The 20,691-nt window shown below is 42.1% G+C and overlaps 1 protein-coding gene across 19 annotated transcripts in view; it reads left to right on the top strand.

Moving 5' to 3' along the window:
- Nucleotides 1-20,691, top strand: part of ABI3BP (ABI family member 3 binding protein) — a 298,503-nt gene that overhangs the window by 230,777 nt on the left and 47,035 nt on the right. For all 19 annotated transcript variants that reach the window (XM_055567939.1, XM_055567955.1, XM_055567954.1 and 16 more), the window contains 4 exons: nt 347-412; nt 3,454-3,528; nt 16,067-16,144; nt 17,636-17,740. In XM_055567939.1, coding sequence (XP_055423914.1) covers nt 347-412; nt 3,454-3,528; nt 16,067-16,144; nt 17,636-17,740 — 324 coding nt within the window. The remainder of the gene's footprint in view (nt 1-346; nt 413-3,453; nt 3,529-16,066; nt 16,145-17,635; nt 17,741-20,691) is intronic.

Here is a 20,691-nt window from a genome sequence, read left to right as displayed (position 1 = left end):
GCTTTCCTGGTGGTACAAACAGTAAAGAATCTGCCTGCAATGCAGGAGACCCAGATTCCATCCCTGGGTCAGGAATATCCCCTGAAGAAGGAAATGACCACCCACTCCAGTATTTGCCTGGAGAATCCCATTAATAGAGGAGCCTGATGGACTGTAGTCCATGGGGTCACAAAGAGTGGGACACGACTGAGCAACTAAACATGCATTTTCCTTTAGCATCAATGCTCTAATGCATACTTGCAGATTTAAAAATGTTCTTTATGCTTCCATGCAAAGTGCGTAAGTTGTTGGTCTGTAGAGTACTGAATCTCCTTTGGTTATTAAATCTGAGTTTCCTCTGTTTCAGCACCACACAGATTATATACTACTACTATGAGGCCCAGAACACCTGACAAACCACACATCAGACCTGGTAAGTTGTTCCTCTTTCTGATGATCTAAATAATCAACATACCTAGGAAGATATGCTTCCCTGGTTGTTGAGACGGGAAAGAGTCTGCCTGCAATGTAGGAGACCTGGATTCGATCCCTGGGTTGGGAAGATCCGCTGGAGGAGGAAATGGCAACCTACTCCAGTAATTTTGCCTGGAAAATCCCATGGATGGAGGAACCTGTCAGGTTACAGTCCATGGGGTTGCAAAGAGTCAGATACGACTGAGTGACTAACACTTAACTGAAAAAAAGAAGATATAAAATGTATTGAGTTCCCTGGTGGTCCAGTGGTTAGGATTCCAAGCTTCCACTGCAAGGGGTGCAGACTTGATACCTAATCAGTGAACTAGGATCCTGCATGCTGTGCAGCATGACAAAAAAAATGTATTGAAACAGCCAAATGACCAAATGAGGGTTATATATGCTGAAACTGAAATAAATTACATACAAAATTCTGATCCTTGTGGGTAAGTGGAGAGGTAATCATGAATCCATGGAAGCAACAAGACTTGACTGAAATTTTTTAAGGATAAGCAGATTCAGAGACTACTATGGAAATTTACCAATATAACATCATTTTGAAAATAGTATTTTTGCCTAAATCACACACACTCTCTCGCCCTCCTTCAGTTTTCCATGGCAATTATAGAGATAACATTAGCAATAGCTTACTCCTTGGAAGGAAAGTTATGACCAACCTAGATAGCATATTCAAAAGCAGAGACATTACTTTGCCAACAAAGGTTCGTCTAGTCAAGGCTATGGTTTTTCCTGTGGTCATGTATGGATGTGAGAGTTGGACTGTAAAGAAGGCTGAGCGCTGAAGAATTGATGCTTTTGAACTGTGATGTTGGAGAAGACTCTTGAGAGTCCCTTGGACTGCAAAGAGATCCAACCAGTCCATTCTAAAGGAGATCAGCCCTGGGATTTCTTTGGAAGAAATTATGCTGAAGCTGAAACTCCAGTACTTTGGCCACCTCATGTGAAGAGTTGACTCATTGGAAAAGACTCTGATGCTGGGAAGGATTGTGGGCAGGAGGAGAAGGGGACAACAGAGGATGAGATGGCTGGATGGCATCACTGACTCGATGGACATGAGTCTGAGTGAACTCCGGGAGTTGGTGATGGACAGGGAGGCCTGGCGTGCTGCAATTCATGGGGTCGCAAAGAGTCGGACATGACTGAGTGACTAATCTGATCTGATCTGATCTGATGATGTATTTTGTTTCAAATGTTATCTTTTAAGGAAAGACGGTCTCTTCCAGTATGAAAGGCTCTTGTTCTGCAAGAATACTTTTACCTGGGTTAGGAAGGTCCCCTGGAGAAGGGAAAGGCTACCCACTCCAGTATTCTGGCCTGGAGAATTCCATGGTCTGTAGTCCATGGGGTCGCAAAGAGTCAGACACGATGAGCGACTTTCACTTCATATAAAAACAAGCAAACACACATTTTACAGGTTGTATGCATCAAAAGTAAAATGATAGTTAAACTGGAAAAAAACTTTTCTTTTTTGGCCACTCTGCAGTCTTGCAGGATCTTAGTTTCCCAACCAGAGATGGAACCCAGGCCCCAGCAATGAAAGTGCTGAGCCCTAACCACTGGACCGTCAGGGCATTCCCAGAAAATGCTTTAAAATGACCAAAGTCATCAAAAGATCCAGGCTCTCCCTCACTGAACCTTGTTAGGGAAAGTTAACTTGGGGGTTAATTAGATCCATGTAAATCACTCCTAGTCTAACATACAAGTTGGGCCAGAGATTCTGATGTTTTCTGTCCTTTTTCTCCTCTGTGATTCTAAGAAGTTTTAAAGTTCTAAGTGTCAAAAATGGCTTATAAGCTACTATTCCTGATGAACATCTCTCTGGGAACATGGAAGAAATAGCAAATACATATATATCTTTTGGTTTATGGAGGAACTCACAGTTTTTTTAGTAATCCTGCAACTCTTAAAGGTAACAGGTGCAGAAATCTTCGTTAAAAAAACAAATACACCTCCATGTGACTTTGTATCATGATAACTGTTGAGAACTTAATGTGTCGTTGGTTATATTAAACCTTTCTACAAAATAAGGAAACAATAACAGTATGCCTAATGGTGAGTGGGTGCTTACCATGTGTCCTGTGAGGCCAGGCTTAGGAAGCTAAGGCTTAAGGAGGGCTAGGAAGTGGAGTCGAAGGCAAGCAGTCTGGCTCCAGAGCTCACTCTCTTAATTGCAATATACTTAAGTGCTTTTCCTTAAAAACTCTGCCAAATGGAGACGAAGACAGACAACTTCAATGTTTTGGTATTATTATGACTCTCAACAGAGCAGGAGAGAAATTTCAAAAGCTTTATCATATCATGTGTTTAATGAGACTTACACCAGCATTATGAGGAAGGATATGTACCTAGAGACTCCTCCAAAAGGACCACCAACTTACGTGTTAGGAATTAAGGCCTTAACAATAATACACAAAATAAATACACACCAAGTTTTGGGTTTCCACTGGGCATATGTAGTCCTGATCCTTCTTCAGTCCCAGTTTGGAGTGTGAAAGTAGTGAAAGTTTAGTCACTCAGTTGTGTCCACTCTTTGCGACCACGTGGACTGTAGTCACCATTTGCCTCTGTCCATAGAATTCTCTAGGCAAGAACACTGGAGTGGCTTGCCATTTCCTTCTCCAGGGGTTCTTCCCAACCCAGGGATCAAACCAGGGTCTTCTGCATTGCAGGCAGATTCTTGACTGTCTGAGTCACTAAGGAAGCCCATTTTGAAATGTATCTACTGCTTATAAATGAAGCAAGCTATTTCCCACTTAGACCAGGTCACCTCAGAGTATATACTCAGGTCTCAAATTCAAGTCTTTGATTTTCATACAAAAATTGTGATTTCTATATTGTGAACATTAGTTTTTGGTAAGTCATCATTTTTGTTGCCAGTTAAATGAGTTCTAGTTCTCTGGGAGGCTTTATTTTCCTTGACTGCAAATGTTCAACTAAAAAAAAAAATGTCTAAACTGTTTATTTCCCACCTTATTATAGTTCTGAATAAGACAACTACAAGACCTAGTAGACCCAGACCCAGTGGGACACCCAGAGGGAATGGACTAGGAGCAGGTAATGATCACAGATTTATTTCCTTTTGATCCTATCAAACTCTAAATGTTTTCATTCAGTTTTTTAAATTTTGTTAAATTCACATTTAAATTTCTTTTTTACTAGTTTTGGAAGTTAGTATAACTAGTTTTGGAAGTTCACAGAACTGAAAATTATAAATCATTCCAAAATCAAAATTTCAAAAGTCTCTGTAAACATTAACAAATAGTTTTCTACTTTTCTCAGCCCAGTCCACTAAATCAACTACAATATATAGTCTTAATTCTTAAAAATATCCTGATTAAGTATGAATTAAAATATCAAAACAGCTTTTTCCCTGATTACAAAATTAGGGAAAACTTCAAATTTTCATATATAGGTTTGGTCTTTGAGGCAATTATCAATTGTTTTTCAAGTTTATAATTTCATAAGTGCCATTATAATATTTTTAAAAGATCCACATCTGTTAGCAACCTGGAATATGATATTTAAATGAGAAGAAGAGGGAAGTCGCTCAGTCGTGTCCGACTCTCTGGGACCCCATGGACACCAGGCTCCTCTGTCCATGGGATTTTCTAGGCAAGAGTACTGGAGTGGGTTGCCATTTCCTTCTCCAGGGGATCTTCCCAACCCAGGGATCAAACCCAGGTCTCTTGCATTGTAGGCAGATGCTTTACCATCTGAGCCACCAGGGAAGCTTTTTAAATGAGAAGACAAATTAGCAAATGATCACCCTGGTTACAAGCATATTTCCAAATCATGCAGTTTGATTAAATGATATTTCCCTGCCCCAGTCTTATCTATGGGACATCATATAGATAACTAGGACAAATAACTGATAAAAGTTCACTCAACTCACTCAGTGGATAAATGATAGTTATTAAATGCCTTAATATGGGATTGCATTGTTCCCTTGAAATATTTTTTAAATAGTGCAGATCTTGTGCCTGCTTATGTAAAAGTGCATAAACAACATAGTTTGCTTAATGCATATATATGTATATATAATCAACCCATAATTAATTGTTCCTTAATGAGAAAGATGTGAATAGTATCTGAAGACACGTATTCAGTCTAAAAATGATTTAGATTTTTATTTAGGATGTGTTTTTGTACTAGGTTATTACAATTCTGAAGTTCTAGGAATTCACTTTCCTTCAATTAATGAGACAGATACTATAAATTCCTGATTCATGAAAAGCAAAAAAGCATTCCAATATTTATTTGTGCTCAGCTGTTCCCTTTATTCTTCCCAAGTGGGACCAAGCAGTACATAGTGTCTCAGACTGATGTAAACAGTCTGGCTGTGAACAACGGCACCTTCTGAATATTCAAAATAATTCCCCAGAGTTTGTCTAAGTAAAAATAGAAGAAAGCATTTATGTCAGCAGAGCAAATGAAAGAACAAGCAGCTATGATGAACTTGAAAGCCATTAACCTTCAGTATAAGCAAGCAGTGATTCTCACTAGGAAAACGTTAATTATGTTAATTGTCTTTTGGGGAGAAAACAGAGCATGATTATGCTTTAGTTTATCAGTAGTATAAATTTTTTTCCAGAGCTGCTTGTGATACAAATTGACATCTGTTACCCTCTTGTGTAGATAAAGTCAGCTTTGTAATAACTCACCTAACTTAGCTTTGAAAGGATGACCTTTTATCAGGACTTCTTCAGTTTAATTAGTTGGTTGCTGATAGAAATAGGTTGGTGGGCACAGATAAACAAAGCTGAGCTTGCTGTTTCCCCTTTCCTTGCTCCACTAACATCCCCAGTCAAAATGTGTTGCACATGTTCTACGTTATCGTGTTTCTCTATTGGGATCCCCCTCAGGGAAGAACAGGCTGACCACCTGCAAGGAGTAAAGTCAGCAGACAGCATACCATTGTCAGCTCCTTCAGGGTCAGCCTCAGCTGAGGAGAGCCTTGATTGGAAATATGGGTGGGACATCTCTTTGTCATATAATAACCAAATGATATTTAGCTCAGGAAAGGATGTTTGTCTTAACATTCAACAAATTGGTGTAATTTCCACTTCAGTATTCTTGCCTTGAGAACCCCATGAACAGTAAGAAAAGGCAAAAAGACAGGACACTGAAAGATGAACTCCACAGGTCAGTAGGTGCCCAACATGCTACTGGAGATCAGTGGAGAAATAAACTCCAGAAAGAATGAAGGGATGGAGCAAAGCAAAAACAACACCCAGTTGTGGATGTGACTGGTGATAGAAGTCAAGTCTGATGCTATAAAGAACAATATTGCATAGGACCTAAATTTATGTTAGGTCCATGAATCAAGGCAAATTGAAAATGGTCAAACAGGAGATGACAAGAGTGAACATTGAAATTTTAGGGATCAGCAAACTAAAATGGAATGGAATGAGTGAATTTAATTCATATTATCATTATATCTAGTACAGTGGGCAAGAATCCCTCAGAAGAAATGGAGTAGCCATCCTAGCAACCAAGAGTTTAAAATGCAGTACTTGGATGCAATCTCAAAAATGACAGATGATCTCTGTTCATTTCCAAGGCAAACCATTTAGTATCAGAGTAATCCAAGTTTATGCGCCAACCAGTAATGCTGAAGAAGTTGAAGTTGGATGGTTCTATGAAGACCTACAAGACCTGCTAGAACTAACACCCAAAAAAAGATGTCCTTTTCATTATAGAGGACTGGAATGCAAAAGTAGGAAGTCGAGAAATAGCTGGAGTAAAAGGCAAATTTGGCCTTGGAGTACAGGGCAAAGGCTAATAAAGTTTTGCCAAGAGAATGCACTGGTCATAGCAAACACCCTCTTCCAACAACACAGGAGAAGACTCTGCACATGGACATCAGCAGATGGTCAACACCAAAATCAGATTGATGATATTCTTTGCAGCCAAAGAAGGAGAAGCTCCATACAGTCAGCAGAAACAAGACCCAGAGCTGACTGTGGCTTGGATCATAAACACTTTACTGTGAAATTCAGACTTAAATTGAAGAAAGTAGGGAAAACCACTAGACCATTCAGGTATGACCTAAATCCAATCCCTTACAATTATACAATGGAAGTGAGAAATAAATTCAAGGGACTAGCTCTGATAGACAGAGTGTCTGAAGAACTATGGATGGAGGTTTGTGACATTGTACAGGAAGCAGGGATCAAGACATCCCCAAGAAAAAGAAATGCAAAAAGGAAAAATGGTTGTCTGAAGAGGCCTTACAAATAGCTGTGAAAAGAAGAGAAGTAGAAGGCAAAAGAGAAGCAGAAAGATATACCCATTTGAATGCAGAGTTCCAAAGAATAGCAAGGTGAGATAAGAAAGCCTTCCTCAGTGATCAGTGCAAAGAAATAGAGGAAAACAGTAGAATGGGAAAGACTAGAGATCTCTTCAAGAAAATTAGAAATACCAAGGGAATATTTCATGGAAAAATGGGCACAATAAAGGACAGAAGTGTTATGGACCTAACAGAAGCAGAAGATATTAAGAAGAGGTGGCAAGAATACACAGAACTATGCAAAAAAGATCTTCATGACCCAGATAACCACGATGGTGTGATTACTCACCTAGAGCCAGACATCCTGGAATGTGAAGTTAAGTGGGCCTTAGGAAGCATCACTACAAACAAAGCTAGTGGAGGTGATGGAATTCCACTTGAGCTATTTCAAATCCTAAAAGATGGTACTGTGAAAGTGTTGCACTCAATATGCCAGCAAATTTGGAAAACTCAGCAGTGGCCACAGAACTGGAAAAGGTCAGTTTTTATTCCAATCCCAAAGAAACGCAATGCCAAAGAATGCTTAATGCCATGCTATGCTAAGTCGCTTCAGTCATGTCCGACTCTGTGCGACCCCATAGACGGCAGCCCACCAGGCTCCCCCGTCCCTGGGATTCTCCAGGCAAGAACACTGGAGTGGGTTGCCATTTCCTTCTCCAATGCATGAAAGTGAAAAGTGAAAGTGAAGTCGCTCAGTCGTGTCCAATTCCTAGCAACCCCATGGACTGCAGCCTACCAGGCTCCTCCGTCCATGGGATTTTCCAGGCAAGAGTACTGGAGTGGGGTGCCATTGCCTTCTCCTAAGAATGTTTAAACTACCACACAATTGCACTCATCTCACACGCTAACAAAGTGATGCTCAAAATTCTCCCAGCCAGGCTTCAACAGTGTGTGAACCGAGAACTTCTCGATGTTCAAGCTGGATTTAGAAAAGGCAGAGGAACCAAAGATCAAATTACCAACATCCATTGGATCATGGAAAAAGCAAGAGAGTTCCATAAAAACATCTATTTCTGCTTTATTGACTATGCAAAAGCCTTTGACTGTGTGGATCACAACAAAGCATGGAAAATTCTTAAAGAGATGGGAATACCAGACTGCCTGGCCTACCTCCTGAGAAATCTGTATGCAGGTCAGGAAGCAACAGTTAGACTAGACATGGAACAACAGACTGGTTCCAAATCAGGAAAGGAGTATGTCAAGGCTGTATATTTTCACCCTGCTTATTTAACTTATATGCAGAGTACATCATGAGAAAAGCTGGGTTTGATGAAGCACAAGCTGGAATCAAGATTGCTGGGAGAAATATCAATAACCTCATATTCTGATGACACCACCCTTATGGCAGAAAGTGAAGAAGAACTAAAAAGCCTCTTGATGAAAGTAAAAGAGGAGAGTGAAAAGGTTGGCTTAAAGCTTAACATTCAGAAAACTAAGATCATGGCATCTGGTCCCATCACTTTATGGCAAATAGATGGGAAAGCAATGGAAACAGTGACAGACTTTTTTGGGGGGGCTCCAAAATCACTGCAGAAGCTCACTGCAACCATGAAATTAAAAGATGCTTGCCCCCAGAAGAAAAGTTATGACCAACCTAGACAGCATATTAAAAAGCAGAGATATTACTTTGCCAACAAAATTCCATCTAGTCAAGGCTATGGTTTTTCCAGTAGTCATGTATGGATGTAAGAGTTAGACTATAAAGACAGCTGAGTGCCGGAGAATTGATGATTTTGAACTGTGGTGTTGGAGAAGACTCTTGAGGGTCCCCTGGACAGCAAGGAGATCCAACCAGTCCATCCTAAAGAAATGAGTCCTGAATATTCATTTGAAGGACTGATGTTGAAGCTGAAACTTCAATACTTTGTCCGCCTGATGTGAAGAACTGACTCATTGGCAAAGACCCTGATGTTGGGAAAGATTGAAGGCAGGAGGAGAAGGGGATGACAGAGGATGAGGTGGTTGGATGGCATCACCGACTCAAAGGACATGAGTTTGAATAAACTCCAGGAGTTGGTGACAGACAGGGAGGCCTGGCATGCTGCAGTCCATGGGGTTGCAAAGATTCAGACATGGCTGAGCAACTGAACTGAACCACATTAACAGAACAAAGGGGAAAAAAATCATATGATCATCTCAATAAATAAAAAATCAGCCATGATACAAAATTCAAAAACCACCATGTTGAAAACTCTCAGAAAACTAGAAATAAAAGAAATTTTCCTCCCTCTAATAAAGGGCATCTGAGAAAAACCTACAGCTAACATCTCATTTCCCAGTCTGAATATTTTTCTTCTAACATCAAGAATATAAGTAGGGATTCCTACTTTTACCCCTTCCATTGAAAATAGAAGTGGAGTGTAAGCCAATACAGTAAGACCAGAAAGAAAGTAAATGAAATACAAAGCACAGATGATATTACATAGCATATTATGAAAGAAAGTTCTAACAGCTTTCAAATTGTTTGCCTGGGGAATAATGTTTTGAGAAATGGGTGAGAAAAAGAAGTTTTTAAATCTGTTCTCTTCAGCTTATAGACAAGAGTCTGCCTTACTTTGTGCATGGTTTTAATCTGACTTGTTAATAGAAATGCAGGTATTCACATCAGATTTCTTTTCTTCTCTGACCCAGCCCTATTGTCTCATTCACACTCACTTCTAGCCTCAATTGGGTATTAATGAGAACAACATTTCCGTGTTAACTGATTTTTCATCCAACTTTGAGATTTTGCCTAGAATATGTATGATTCTTATCCACCTCACATATATTTTACTATAATTTTTCTTGCTGAAATTTTCAGTACATATATTTTACATTTTAAAAAATCAGCTGATAAAAGGATGTGTTTAGGATTTATAGGACATGTTCTTCATAGTCTTAGGCATAAAAATATTTACTGTTGGTCCTTTGTAAAACGAAAAGAGAAAGATTCTGAGGCCTTAACACTATGGACCTTTGATTCTTTAGGTCTCTATACAAATCTTGCAATGACTCCATAAACACCCAGCAATATTTAAACTATCTTGACCCAAGTTTCTTAATTCATAACATCATTATAGATATTTACCCTGATTTATGTTCATTTCACATGTATATGTATAATATTTCTCCACCTTAAAGTTGGAACGTAACCTTCAGAGAATGAAGTTTAGGTAGGTCATTTTTCCAGCAGTCTGCTTTTTCAGGGTTTCCAGAGATACATCTCAGCTTAATTGATATGTTCTACATGCTTAGAGTCAGAAACGACTGAGCGACTTCACTTTCACTTTTCACTTTCATGCATTAGAGAAGGAAATGGCAACCCACTCTAGTGTTCTTGCCTGGAGAATCCCAGGGATGGGGGAGCCTAGTGGGTTGCCATCTATGGGGTTGCACAGAGTCGAACACGACTGAAGCGACTTAGCAGCAGCAGCAGCACCACATGCTTATAACCAACTTGAGATGCAAAAGCATGCCTAGACCAGGGGATTGCACAAAGTACAAATGTGTGTGCTAAGTCAAGGCTATGGTTTTTCCTGTGGTCATGTATGGATGTGAGAGTTGGACTGTGAAGAAAGCTGAGCACCGAAGAATTGATGCTTTTGAACTGTGGTGTTGGAGAAGACTCTTGAGAGTCCCTTGGACTGCAAGGAGATCCAACCAGTCCATTCTGAAGGAGATTCGCCCTGGGATTTCTTTGGAAGGAATGATGCTGAAGCTGAAACTCCAGTACTTTGGCCACCTCATGCGAAGATTAACTCATTGGAAAAGACTCTGATCCTGGGAGGGATCGGGGGCAGGAGGAGAAGGGGACGACAGAGGATGAGATGGCTGGATGGCATCACTGACTCGATGGACATGAGTCTGAGTGAACTCTGGGAGTTGGTGATGGACAGGGAGGCCTGGCATGCTGCGATTCATGGGGTTGCAAAGAGTCGGACTCAACTGAGCGACTGAACTGAACTGAAGTCATGTCTAACTCTTTGCAACCCCATGGACTGTAACCTGCCAGGCTCCTCTGTCCATGGGATTTCCCAAGCAAGAATACTGGAGTGGGTTGCCACTTCCTTCTCCAGAGAATCTTCCTGACCTGGGAATCAAATCCGTATCTCTTGGGTTTCCTGCATTGGCAGGCAGATTCTTAACTACTGAACCACCAGGGAAGCCTTTTACCACTGAGTCACCAGGGAGAGCCACAAAGTACAATCCCACAGACCAGATCCAGGTCACTGCCTCTTTTTTGTAAACAAGGTTTTGTAGAAACTTTCACAGTACAGAGGCAGAACTGAACAGTTGTGACAGAGACAGTATGGCCCACAGAGCTGAAAATATTTACTCTCTGACCTTTGACAGAAAAAATCACCCATCCTTTGCCAGATAGTCTCCACCTTTCTCACCGTAGAAGAAAGCTGCTGAGTTGTGCAACTGTTCTTTCATTCAACTAACATTTCTTGAAGGCCCACGTGTGCCAGCAAAGTATAGTTTGGAAACCCCCTTGGCACATGTGGTTTGGCAGATATGTTAATACCTGAATCCCAGACTCCTTTCTTTGCTCCATTCTCTCCTAATGAGGAATCCACACTTCACTGGACCCACATGGAGTGTGCTTGACAACCAGAACCCAGATGCCTCCCAGGTGAGGAATGTGTTTGTCTGATCTTCAGCTACATCTTCCAGTCTGCTGGCTCTTCGTCCCTGACCTTGCAGCCAGGTGCTGAGATCTTGAGACGTGGGTGAGGAGACCAATCATCCATAAACACCACTCCCTTTTGGTCATGAGGAACAGTCTCGAATACATTCAGAAATCAATTCCCAGTGTGCTGTGTTTGTTTGCAAAGTTTCTGTAACCATAGTTAAAAATACCGAAATCATTACTTCATTTCTGACAATAAATTGCTAATGGGTGAACTATGTAAATCAAGAGATTTTTGGAGAATTTCCATATGACAATTGGGGGCTTACATTGAAGTTCAAGTCTTGGTGCTTTTCAGAGCCAGTGTCGCCCTTGAGAAAATAGTGGATTAATCCTGCACGAGGGAGAAAGAATTCACGTTGCAGCCTGAGCCAGACTGGCTAATCAGATGTCAGTTCTGAGGATTCTTTCTCTGTACTATCTCTTACTGGCTTCCTCCTTTGCCCTCCCATTGCCTCTCTGCTTGCTTTGGCCTTTATCGGCTCTCCTCAATCAGGGCCACAGAAGTTCACCGGCCTCCGGGTCCTGTGCTCACATGCTGCGGGCTGACGTGCAAAGCACAGCCAGGTGGAGCCAAGCCCAGAACTGGACTTCAGTCTCTTGTCGCCAGCTCAGTGCCTTTTCCCTGAGTCCCGCAGCTGCCTTCGGCAGGACTTTCCCCAGCGTTCTCATCCACTGCTGGCTTTTCTTTGGTTCTGAAGGCTGGACAAAATCCAGTTTAGCAACTGACACTGCTGACTTGGGTACTTAACCTACAAGGATCATAGTACTATGATGCTTCCATCTCTACCTGTACGGAAAATGACAAAAAATGACTTATTTCTCCCTTTATTAGAAAAGAGGCCAGGAATGTTTCTATTTTTTCTCTTATTCATAAAGTAATCCTGCAGAGTTTTAGATTCTAAGTTCTCCATTTCACCAGCCCATGACTTGGTGGATCTGCATATTCGTGGTTAGAAAACCACGTCATCCTTGCATTTCTCTCTGACTCCCACATATCAGTGGCATGACTGCATGGTACCTGCTTGCCAGCTGTGGTTGTTTAGCCCTCACCCAGTGGTGGCACTTCAGACACCCGAAATACAGAGTATAGGACCTGAGAGCTAAAGTCAGAGTCATTGTGAGGCAAAAGAGAAGCATTAAAAAAAAAAAATCCAGCCAAGTAAATTTGATGATTCAATTGGCTTTATTGGGCTTCCCAGGTGGTGCTAGTGGTAAAGAACCTGCCTGCCAGTGCCAGAGATGGTAAGAGACCAGGTTCGATCCCTGGGTGGGGAAGATCCCCTGGAGGAGGGCAAGGCAACCCACTCCAGTATTCTTGCCTGGAGAATTCCCTGGACAGAGGAGCCTGGTGGGTTACAGTCCATAGGGTCACAAAGAGTTGGACACAACTCAAGCGACTTATCACAGCATGCATTCAGCAATTTATGAATCAAGCTGCATCCTACGTAGTGACTAGAATGGCACTCCAAAGACTTGTGCGAAATGGAAGTTTTATTTTTTTATTAGAAGACAGTTGCTTTACAATTTGTGTTAGTTTCTACTGTACAACAAAGTGTACATGTGTGCATATGTGTGTACCTGTGTGTGAGTGTACATGTGTGTGTGTCTATATACGTATTCCCCTCCCTCTTGGACCTCCCTCTCACCCCCATCCCACCCTTCTAGGTCATCGCAGAGCACTGAGCCGAGCTCCCTGTGCTGTGCAGCCGCTTCCCACTAGCTGTCTGTTTCATACATGGTAGAGGATGCATGGCGATGCTACTCTGCCAGTGTGCCCGCCCTCCCCTTCCCCTGCTGTAAGCACATGTACAGGAACAACTGTGGGGCAAGGGAATTACTACCCAAAGAAAATACTATGTTGAAGCCAGGACACCTTTTGAGGTAGAAGGGATTTGCGTGGGTTTTACCATTGTAGGTCACCTCTTCTTCTGGAGGATGAAGAGGGCTCCTGTGACAGATTACCTCACAGGGGCTGACCAGAAATTTCCAGACTGGTTGATTGAGATTACATTTCTGGGGAAGGTCAAAACTGCAGTTAAGTCAGGTTTTAAGTCTAGGCTTTAGCACCAGTGATGCCACTTTGGGCCTTCTCTTTATTGGAGGGAAGATGATGACAGAAAAAGGCACCCTGTACTATCCCACGTAGTGCTCAAGAAATGGGCTTGGGAGCTGGGCATACGTGGGCGTGAACGCCTCCATTTAACTGTGAGACCCTGGACAAGTCCTCCCCTTGCCTTGGGTTTCCTCCTCTGTGAGACCCCAGTGGTATCTCCCAGCCAGAAGGGATGTATGGATCAAATCAGGTCTTGAATATCTAAGGTGCTTGTGCAGTATTGGATCAACATACTTTGTTTTTCTAAGGGTGGAAAGATTTGGAAAAAGACTGTGGATAAGGGTCTACTGAAAGCACACATAGCCTGCTAGCATGCCAGAGGATATAATGTGATTTTACCTTTGAAAAATTGTGGTAAATCAGATATCAGCAGACCAGGTTATCCTGGTGACACAAATGAATTGCATTCCCCTAAGCCACAGAGTAACCACCCAGGTGAGTCACTTCCCACTCCCATCACCACTCAGAGGAGGGCTCAGGAGGAAGACCCATGAGCTGTTCTCACAGTGCCTGTGGGATGAGCCACAAAATAGTCAGTGACCGCAGAAACATTTTATTCCCACCACAGATAAACAGCATTTGATCCCTGGCTCCATACAAACATTCACCATGATTTTATATATTATCTGTTATTCAAACAGCAGAGGATGTGGAATTGCAATATTAGGTTTCATAAATTAATGTTAATCATAATTATTATTATAATTAATGTTCAGTTCAGTTCAGTCGATCAGTCATGTCCAACTCTTTGTGACACCATGAATCGCAGCATGCCAGGCCTCCCTGTCCATCACCAACTCCCGGAGTTCACTCAAACTCACGTCCATTGAGCTGGTAATGCCATCCAGCCATCTCATCTTCTGTTGTCCCCTCTTCTTCCTGCCCCCAATCCCTCCAAGCATCAGAGTCTTTTCCAATGAGTCAACTCTTCGCATGATGTTAGTAATATATTAATGAGTTTCTTGGGTAGCTCAGATGGTAAAGACTCTGCCTACAACGTGGGAGACCTGGGTTCAATCCCTGGACTGATTAATTTTCATTATAATACAATCATGATTAATAATTTCATAAATTAATGTGAAAATGTCATCTAATTTTTGGCAAGCAAAGCTTCTGTTGTGTACTTAATATCTCTGCCTACATATTACACGAGGCTGAGTGTGTAATGTCCCTACAGAGTCCTGGAACAGCACTCAAAACAGGGCTGTGACTGTGCTTGTTCTTGTTAATGTAATAGCCAGTATATTAATTCAATGTTTATTCTTATTTTTAGTACATATTATAGTGAGCACACACACACATGTCCTCAGAGCATGGGTTCATTTTTTAGGATGAGCCATTGTGTGTGTGTGTGTGTGTGTGTGTGCGTGTGTGTGTGTGCACACACTCAGTCATATCCACCTCTTTGCAACCCCATGGACTATAGCCCACCAGGCTCCTCTTGTCCATGGCATTTTCCAGGCAAGAATACTGAAGTGGGTTGCCATTTCCTTCTCTAGGGGATCTTCCTGACCCAGGGATCGAACCCATGTTTCTTGTGTCTCCTGCACTGACAAGCAGGTTCTTTTTTTGTTTGTTTTTTGGCAAGCAGGTTATTTACCACTGCACCACCTGGGAAGTTCAAGATGAGCCACTATATCTAAGATAATATTCACTCTTGAGATTCTAAATATCTGTTCTTATTATTCCTTAATGGAGACTGCCAGCCATGTCAGGGAAGACTATTTTATAATGTAAAAGAATAATAACTTTTAAAACATAGGACAAAAAGTAAGTTGGTTCCCTCTACCCTTAGGATCTCTACCCAAAATCCTAGCACGGGTATTTAGGTGAATGACTTAGTAATAACCAACAGATTATGTTTGAGAGACTTAGGAGATAAAAGAGCATGCAGGGTAATTTTCAGATCAGTTTCTTCCAAACAGCAATTTGGAGTTCAAGGCATGCCCAGGCCTAATTTACAAATTTCAAGAGTACAGATCCAGTCTGTGGCCTAACCAGCCTGCTAACCAAGGCTTCTCAAAGAATATTTTTAAAGTCAATTCATTAGGTACAAACCCAAACATGTTGGAATTATAAGGGGTTTTATTGGGGTAGAGGAGTTAGAGAAAAATATTTTTTAAAACCACAGAATTTACACATGAATATTGGCAAAAAAAAAAAAAAAAAAAGTAGTCAATCACTGTAGATGAAATCCTTCTGGCAAGACAATAACACCCAGGCAGGCAGTACAGGGTGGGCAACATAGAAAATTAATACAAAGCCACGATCAAAAAATCAAACACTAAATCTTCAGAGAAAAAAATCACAACCAATGAATGCAGTAGGGCTTTAGATATTTTTTTCTGTATGCAGACAGGAGCAGCCAATCAAAATGTCTAGGCACAAAAACACCAGTATCCTTGTTCTTAAAAAAAAAAATGCACATTATCACTGACAATTCTATGAAGCTTCTGTGAAGAATGTTTATCACATTTTAGCTATCTAGTTATTCTGTCATTATCTCTGCTCACAGGGGTCAAGCAAGTCCCACTGCCATCTGGTACTGGTAGAAATGTATCAATGGATTCGTCTCACCCCACAAAAAAACCAGGTAAGGAATAAGAGGCTGACTCCCTCACTCAGTTCTGCTTTGAAACTTGTAGCTGCAAGTTATATGTGCTGCCACAAAACAAGTAGCACGCTCAGTCCTCAAAGCATCAGATCCATGCTAACAGTACCTGGGTATCGCTAGATAAACATACTAAACTATTTGGGAAAATGAAAAGTGCTTTGTGCACAAATTGAATATTAATAAGAACCTCTAATGAGGAACTGATTTAATAATTACTTCACGTAATATCCCGAGGGGCCACATTGGATCAAATGCTGAAAAGTAACTGTGGATTCTAGTTTTCATCATATACAAGTTTTCCTCTTATGTAGTTTATTATAATATCCTTTTTCCAGAAATGATTTATGTTTCTACTTTGAGACTGTTCTCTATATAATAGGCCAAAATTAGGAAGTGGTAATATCTTTGCATTGAATAAGAGCTCCGTGCTTTGTAGAAGGATGCTGTGAAACCTACTCTGATGTATTACTGTCTGGGTGAGACATCTCTATTCTATCATCACGACTCACTCCTCCCTACCCCCAGCATATGCACACTCATGCACGCATGTGCACAATTCCTAATATCCCAGGAAGTACTTAAAGTCACAGGGCATTTTCTTGGATTGTCAATTTTGCTTGAAGATTATTAAACCAATACATTATGCAAAGAAAGAGATGAATTTTTAAGCTTATAACACAGGACTTCAAAGAAAATTTGGGTTACGGTGGACTGCTTCAGTAACTTTAGCCTTGTCAGCCTTTGTGAAGATTATAAAAAGATTTCTCTCCTCTCTGCCCTTCAGGCAAACCATTTAGAAAAATGTGTCTTTCCTCTGGGTTGGCGTCCTTGCATGAAGGCTCAGGGTGGGTGAGAGAGCAGAGTGGGTGTGAAATTTTGCCTTCCACTTACAGCTGCCAGGCCAGGTGCCCTTGTGGGGTGGCTCTGACCTGCATGGGCAAGGCTTATTGCTTCTGCCATTAGGGGCTACTTTGTTGTAATCGTTTGAGAAGTTCTAAAAAGTGTTGGTTTAATTATAATTACGTAATATAGTTGGGGGATGGAGTGGAACACCTACTAAAGGGGAAATTATATGCTTTACTCAAAAATGGTGCAAGAATTGTAGTCTGCAAAGCAAAGGCAATTGGAGACAATGAAACTCAGAAATGCTACTGTTGAATCTATACGAGAAGCAAAAGATGTTAAATTCGGTACATTTGTACAGCCTTTCAAAGGGCAGGTTTACTGATATATTTTTATCCATAATTAGAGAATTTTTTCCCCATTAACTCGTGTGCTTTATTATCCCTGGGTACATTACAAGCACTAATTTAGAAAAACATTAGAAAGTATTACTCACAGGCACTTTTCCGTAGAATCTATTCTGTCACCCGACAGCTACGTGTCAAATGTTGTATTTTTTTAAAAAAAAACCTGTGATTTTGTAGAGTGAATCCTTATGACCACTTTATCTGTAATATTATCTCTTAGCCATAATCCCAGGTACTCGTCGCCCACCCTTGCCACCCAGACCTATGCCCCCACGAAGAAAGCCTTTACCACCCAACAATGTCACCGGAAAGCCAGGAAGTGCAGGTATGTCAGTCACATACCTTCCTTATCCCTCCTTGATTTCAGTTTTACTGGTCAACCACCAGCCCTTCTTGGTGTGCTAGCTCAAGCAACAGACAGCCCTCGGCATGTGTTGGCCCCAAAGACCAGACACTGTCAGTTACAACTTTAAGGACTCCTGTCCTGATTCTGGGTGAGTGGGGTGACAGCCACCATCCTTGTCCATCTAGGTCAGTTTGCTTCTTAGATGCTGGGTGCTTGGTGCTGAGATGGAAGCAGTCGCAAGCTCTTCAACAAATGGATTATTTTGGACTAGACGTTTTGTGCTGCCAACCCACCAGGGGTAATGGAAAATGTCCTCCACTTAACATTCTGTCTCTTGAGATAAAATCCTTTACATCTCCTTGGTAGCTCCCCTGTCCACCAGCCTTCATGCTGACCTCAGTATTATGGGTCCAGGAGAAAGACTGGAGACTGGAATACTTAGGGTGACTGAGCAGGCCTAGTCTATGCAACAAGGCAGACTGCCTCTCACCTCTAGGCTGTGGCATGTCTTCTTCCTATAGAATGACCTCGCCCAGTCACCTGGGACACTCATACTTCATCCTTGTCTTAAAGAAGCCTCCTATAGCTCCCCAAAGTAGACCTAACACTGCTTCTCTGTCCTATTTGTCCTTGAAACATACCTCTGTTAGAGCAAACCTCTGTTTTATATCTACTTGTTCATGTCCTTGTCTTCCCCTACTAGATCATGAGCTCTATGATGACAGATGACACTTTCTCTGAATTCCCAGAACCAAATCCAGTCCTTACTGAGTGAATCTGGTAATCATTGAGTGAATATATGAGTGAAATTAAGAATCAGCGAGCCCAGTTCAGAGCAAAGCTTCATCTCACTCCTCTTAAAGGCTGTTCCACTGGACCTGCCAGCAGATTACAGCATGTTCTCCATCTTTTCCCCCCTCTTCCCTCATGTTTATCTCGTAAATATTCTGTAGTGGGAATCAGGATAATGCTGTTAAGTACAACTGTGGAAGATGAAACTGATAAGGATTTATGAGAAAGGGCATGGATGTCACTCTTTTCACAGGATGAAAGGAGGATGTGGTGGAGAAGCTTCCATGATGTACTAGGGGACAGTGGCCTCTGGGTTGTTTTCCCATCAGCTAAAGGAGGAATCAGCCTATCATCCATGCTGGTGGTGCCTGCTTGAGTCAAGGTCTGGGGACATGGCCCCAGTGAGGAGACCAGGTTTTCTTCATTAACTGTAACCTGGGGCAGCTGAGACTTGAGCTTCTATAGCTTTCAGGTCAGACTGAAAGTGATGCTCCAGTGTCCTCCATGGAAGTTAGGGGAACCTCCCTCCACAGAGCTCTCCTGCAAGGCTGTGTGTCTTCAGCTGCAGCTCCATGGCCTTGGTTCCTGCCATGTAAAACCTTGTTCACTCCCATCAATAAGTGTAGCTTCGGTATAACTCATCCAGCCTGTGGGATGGTATAAACACATCCCACTTCTGAGATTAACTCTAGTGCCCTCCCCACCCTTTGCTAGCCATCTCTAATTCAAAAGAAATGTCTACATTGAGGAAAGAAAGTGAAAGTTTTAGTTGCTCATTTGTGTCCTGCTGTCTGCAATCCCATGGACTGTAGCCGGCCAGGCTCCTCTGTCCATGGAATTCTCCAGGCAGGAATACTGGAGTGGGTTGCCATTCCCTTCTCCAGAGGATCTTCCTGACCCAGGAATTGAACCCAGGCCTCCCACATTGCAGGCAGATTCTTTACAATCTGAGCCACCATGGAAGCCCTAAACTGAAGAGCCAAACACAAATGAGATCAGTTGTACACATCTGGCCTGATGACCATCAAAGAAAGTGCTTTTGGAATTCAAGAAATCAGTTCAGTGCTCTGGGAGTTCTCTGAAAACATGCCTTCTCGCACATGTGCCTCTGAGCACAGTCTTAGTCTCCCACGAGGCATCTCCACCTGTCCCCCATCTCCAGATCTACGGAGGCCTCTCAGTCCCGCTCTCCTTGCCAGGATGAAAATACCATCCACGCATTTCCTGCTGGCTCTACCCACTCAAAAAAGCTCCTGCTGGCAGCAGTGCAGCATCTCATGGTTTTCACTCATCCTCTCACTGGGGCCCACTCCCACCAGGACCAGGAGCCCATCATCCATGATTCCATGCTGGGCCACAGTCCTTACATCAGTCCTTACTCTTTGACTCTCTATCACCTGAGAACAATACCTTTTCCCATGAAGACTATAAAAGCTAATCTAACTTCCGCTTAACAACAGATTGTAGCTCAGATGATAAAGGATCTGCCTGCGATGCAGGAGACCTGGGTTCAACCCCTGGGTCAGGAAGATCCCCTGGAGTAGGGAATGGCTACCCACTCCAGTATTCTTGCCTGGAGAATCCCTTGGACAGAGGAGCGGTGGGCTACAGCCCATAGAGTCACAGAGAGTCGGACACAACTGAGCGACGAACGCTACTAGTAGCCGCCACTCTATTCTACCCATATTTGCATAGACCATGGGATGGATCCTATTTGGAAGACCCACATGTGGTTTTAGAGCAGAGGAGACATTGTTGAATACAGCATCTCAGAGTAACACTGGTCTGGCCACAAGGCCAGAATCAGTCATTACCTTATAAACCTTTTTCTTCTTCCCCCATCTCCCATGCCTATCATTTAATCTATAGTCTGGCCACTCCATCCTCTTGATATCTTTCATGTAAAACCCCTTCCATCTAGTCTCACTGCTTCTTACATAGTTCTCCTCTGTCCTTGCCTACACAACTGCTTTAGTTCTTGATTTCTCTGTCTGTCACCAGCCTTGCAGCCTAACTGTTCACTCTCTCCTTATCTGATCATGTTACTTCCCTAGTGAAAAATTTTTAATGGGCCCTGTCATCTAAAAATAATATCTAAATCCATGGTATGCAAGGCCCTCCATGGACTGCCCTTCCCT

Source organism: Bubalus kerabau, chromosome 2 (genome assembly GCF_029407905.1).
Source record: "Bubalus kerabau isolate K-KA32 ecotype Philippines breed swamp buffalo chromosome 2, PCC_UOA_SB_1v2, whole genome shotgun sequence".
Classification (NCBI taxonomy): Eukaryota; Metazoa; Chordata; class Mammalia; order Artiodactyla; family Bovidae; genus Bubalus; species Bubalus kerabau.
Note: the sequence above shows the minus strand (reverse complement) of the source record. Positions and strands in the feature narration are given on the sequence as shown.